General features: G+C 42.9%; 1 protein-coding gene across 1 annotated transcript; it reads left to right on the plus strand.

Annotated features, from left to right (window-relative positions):
* The first annotated feature begins 1,927 nt into the window (after positions 1 to 1,927).
* LOC107489315 (uncharacterized) lies at positions 1,928 to 2,383 on the plus strand. The gene has a single exon (XM_016110072.1). It carries the CDS (start codon positions 1,928 to 1,930, stop codon positions 2,381 to 2,383), a length of 456 nt encoding a protein of 151 aa, XP_015965558.1.
* Positions 2,384 to 2,622: the final 239 nt, after the last annotated feature.

Consider the following 2,622-nt stretch of genomic DNA (forward strand, 5'->3'; position numbering starts at 1 on the left):
AGGAAGGACCACTAACCTTTGCCCTTTATCGATCAGATGTTGGACCATTTAGCGGGTAAATCCCATTACTGTTTTCTTGATGGATTCACTGGTTACTTCCAGATTCATATTGCTCCTGAAGATCAGGAAAAGACCACATTCACTTGCCCTTTTGGCACCTTTGCCTACAAAAAGATGCCATTTGGACTATGTAATGCACTCGCTACTTTTCAGCGGTGCATGACCAGTGTCTTTTCTGATTTAATAGAGAATTGTCTGGAAGTCTTTATGGATGACTTCAGTGTTTATGGAACTTCTTTTGACACTAACCTTGTCTTGAATTTGGAGAAACGTCACTTCATGGTAGGACAAGGTATAGTGTTAGGACATGTAGTATCTCATGAAGGAATTTCTGTAGATCCGGCCAAGGTCGATGTTATCACCACTTTATCTCACTCCTCATCTGTGAGGAAGGTCCACTCGTTTTTAGGACATACAGGATTCTATAGGCGCTTTATCAAAGATTTCAGCAAGATTGCTTTGCCATTGTCGTGCCTACTCCAAAAAGATGTGGACTTCGAGTTTAGTGAATGTGTGAAAGCTTTTGAAGAGCTAAGGAGAGCTCTTACTACGGCACCGATTGTGCGAGGCCCCAACTGGATGTTGCCATTTAAGATAATGTGCGATGCGTCAAACCAAGCTATGGGTGCCGCGCTTGCACAGTACGATGGTAAACTCCCTTATGTCATTGCATACTCTTCTAAAACACTTGATGTAGCACAATCCAACTATACCACTACTGAAATGGAACTCCTAGCCATTGTTCATGATTTAGATAAATTCAGATCTTATTTGCTAGGATCAAAGATAGTGGTATACACGGATCATGCAACTTTGAAATACTTATTGTCAAAGAATGAGTCAAAACCTAGACTCATACATTGGATCTTGCTTTTGCAATAATTCGACATTGAGATTAGGGACCGGAGTGGATCTCAAAACTTGGTTGCAGATCATTTATGTTGCCTTGAGAATTTAAAATCTGATCCATTTCCGATCAACGACTCATTCCCATTGGATAGCTTGCATGCTGTGTCAGATAGCTTTCCTTGGTTTACCCCAATGGCGAACTACTTGGTTGCGAAACTCTTCCCTCCCAACTTTTCTAAACACCAAAGGGATAAGTTGAGGAGTGATTCCAAATATTACATTTGGGATGACCCTCACTTGTGGAAGAGGGGAGTAGACCAAGTAATTCGAAGATGTGTCCCGGAGTCCGAAATCCAACCCATTCTTGAAGCTTGCCATTCGTCTGAATGTGGTGGCCACTTTGGCCCACAAAGGACCGCAAAAAAAGTGTTGAATTGCGGATTCTGGTGGCCAACTTTATTCAAGGATGCTAACCGGTTATGTGTGTCTTGCCATCGGTGTCAAAAGTCGGGAAACACATCCCAAAGGGATGAAATGCCTTAACAACCTATGTTGTTCTGTGAGATATTTGATGTATCGGGCATTGACTTTATGGGACCGTTTCCCAACTCAAGTGGGTATCTATATATTTTGTTAGCGGTTGACTACGTGTCAAAGTGGGTAGAAGCAATACCTACCCACCTTGACGACGCCAATACCGTCATTTCTTTTATTAGGAATAATATTGTATGCCGTTATAGGTCGCCACGAGCAATCGCGAGCGACCAAGGATCCCACTTTTGTAACAGAAAAGTAGAGGCACTACTCAAGCGCTATAGGGTAGTGCATAAGGTTGCCACTGCTTATCATCCGCAAACCAACGGACAAGCAGAAGTGTCCAACCGGGAGATTAAGAGAATCTTGGAGAAAGTAGTCAATCCGCAAAGAAAGGATTGGAGCATCCGGTTAGGAGATGCACTATGGGCGTATAGAACGGCCTACAAGACTCCGTTAGGGATGAGTCCCTTCTAGATCGTCTATGGTAAGGCATGCCACCATCTGGTGGAAATTGAGCACAGAGCCTAAGGCAGTAAAGTGGTGCAACATGGATTTGACCCAAGCTGAAGTAGCCAGAAAATTACAACTAGAGGAGCTCGAGTGTTTGAGGAACGAAGCGTATGCCCGGATTTACAAAGAAAAGACTAAAGCATTCCATGACCATCACATCCAGAAAGAGGACTTTCAAGAAGGTGATGAGGTTCTCCTCTACAATTCAAGGCTTCGTTTAATGCCTGGCAAGCTCCGCTCTATATGGGAAGGAACTTTCAAGGTGAAGGAGATAAAGCCCTATGGAGTGGGGGAGTTGTTTGATCCTAAAGGTGAAGCAACCTTCAAGGTGAATGGACATAGAGTGAAGAAGTACCATGGCTACAAGCTCCCAAAAGAGCTAGAGGTGTTCCTATTGGCGGATGCACCTAGAGAAGGAGAAGTTTGAGCGACTGACCATCCAACTTAAAGACGTTAAAGAAAAGTGCTTGGTGGGAGGCACCCCACCGTGGTAAGATCTTTATTGTGTATACCATCTTGCTTTTAGCTTAGATTCTTGTGAATTTTGTGATTTCTTGATGTTGTTGATTTCATAGGAATTCTAGTTTGTGATATTGGTGGATAACTAGGATATTTAGATAGATTTTGTCATTTTGGTATGGAAGAATTGTTGAAGTGGAGAGAATG

The sequence above is a fragment of the Arachis duranensis genome, chromosome 5 (genome assembly GCF_000817695.3).
Source record: "Arachis duranensis cultivar V14167 chromosome 5, aradu.V14167.gnm2.J7QH, whole genome shotgun sequence".
Taxonomy (NCBI): domain Eukaryota; kingdom Viridiplantae; phylum Streptophyta; class Magnoliopsida; order Fabales; family Fabaceae; genus Arachis; species Arachis duranensis.

What these genes read in the sequence shown, in the direction of transcription:
- LOC107489315 (XM_016110072.1), top strand. Translation starts at nt 1,928, where the DNA reads ATGGTAAGGCATGCCACCATCTGGTGGAAATTGAGCACAGAGCCTAAG.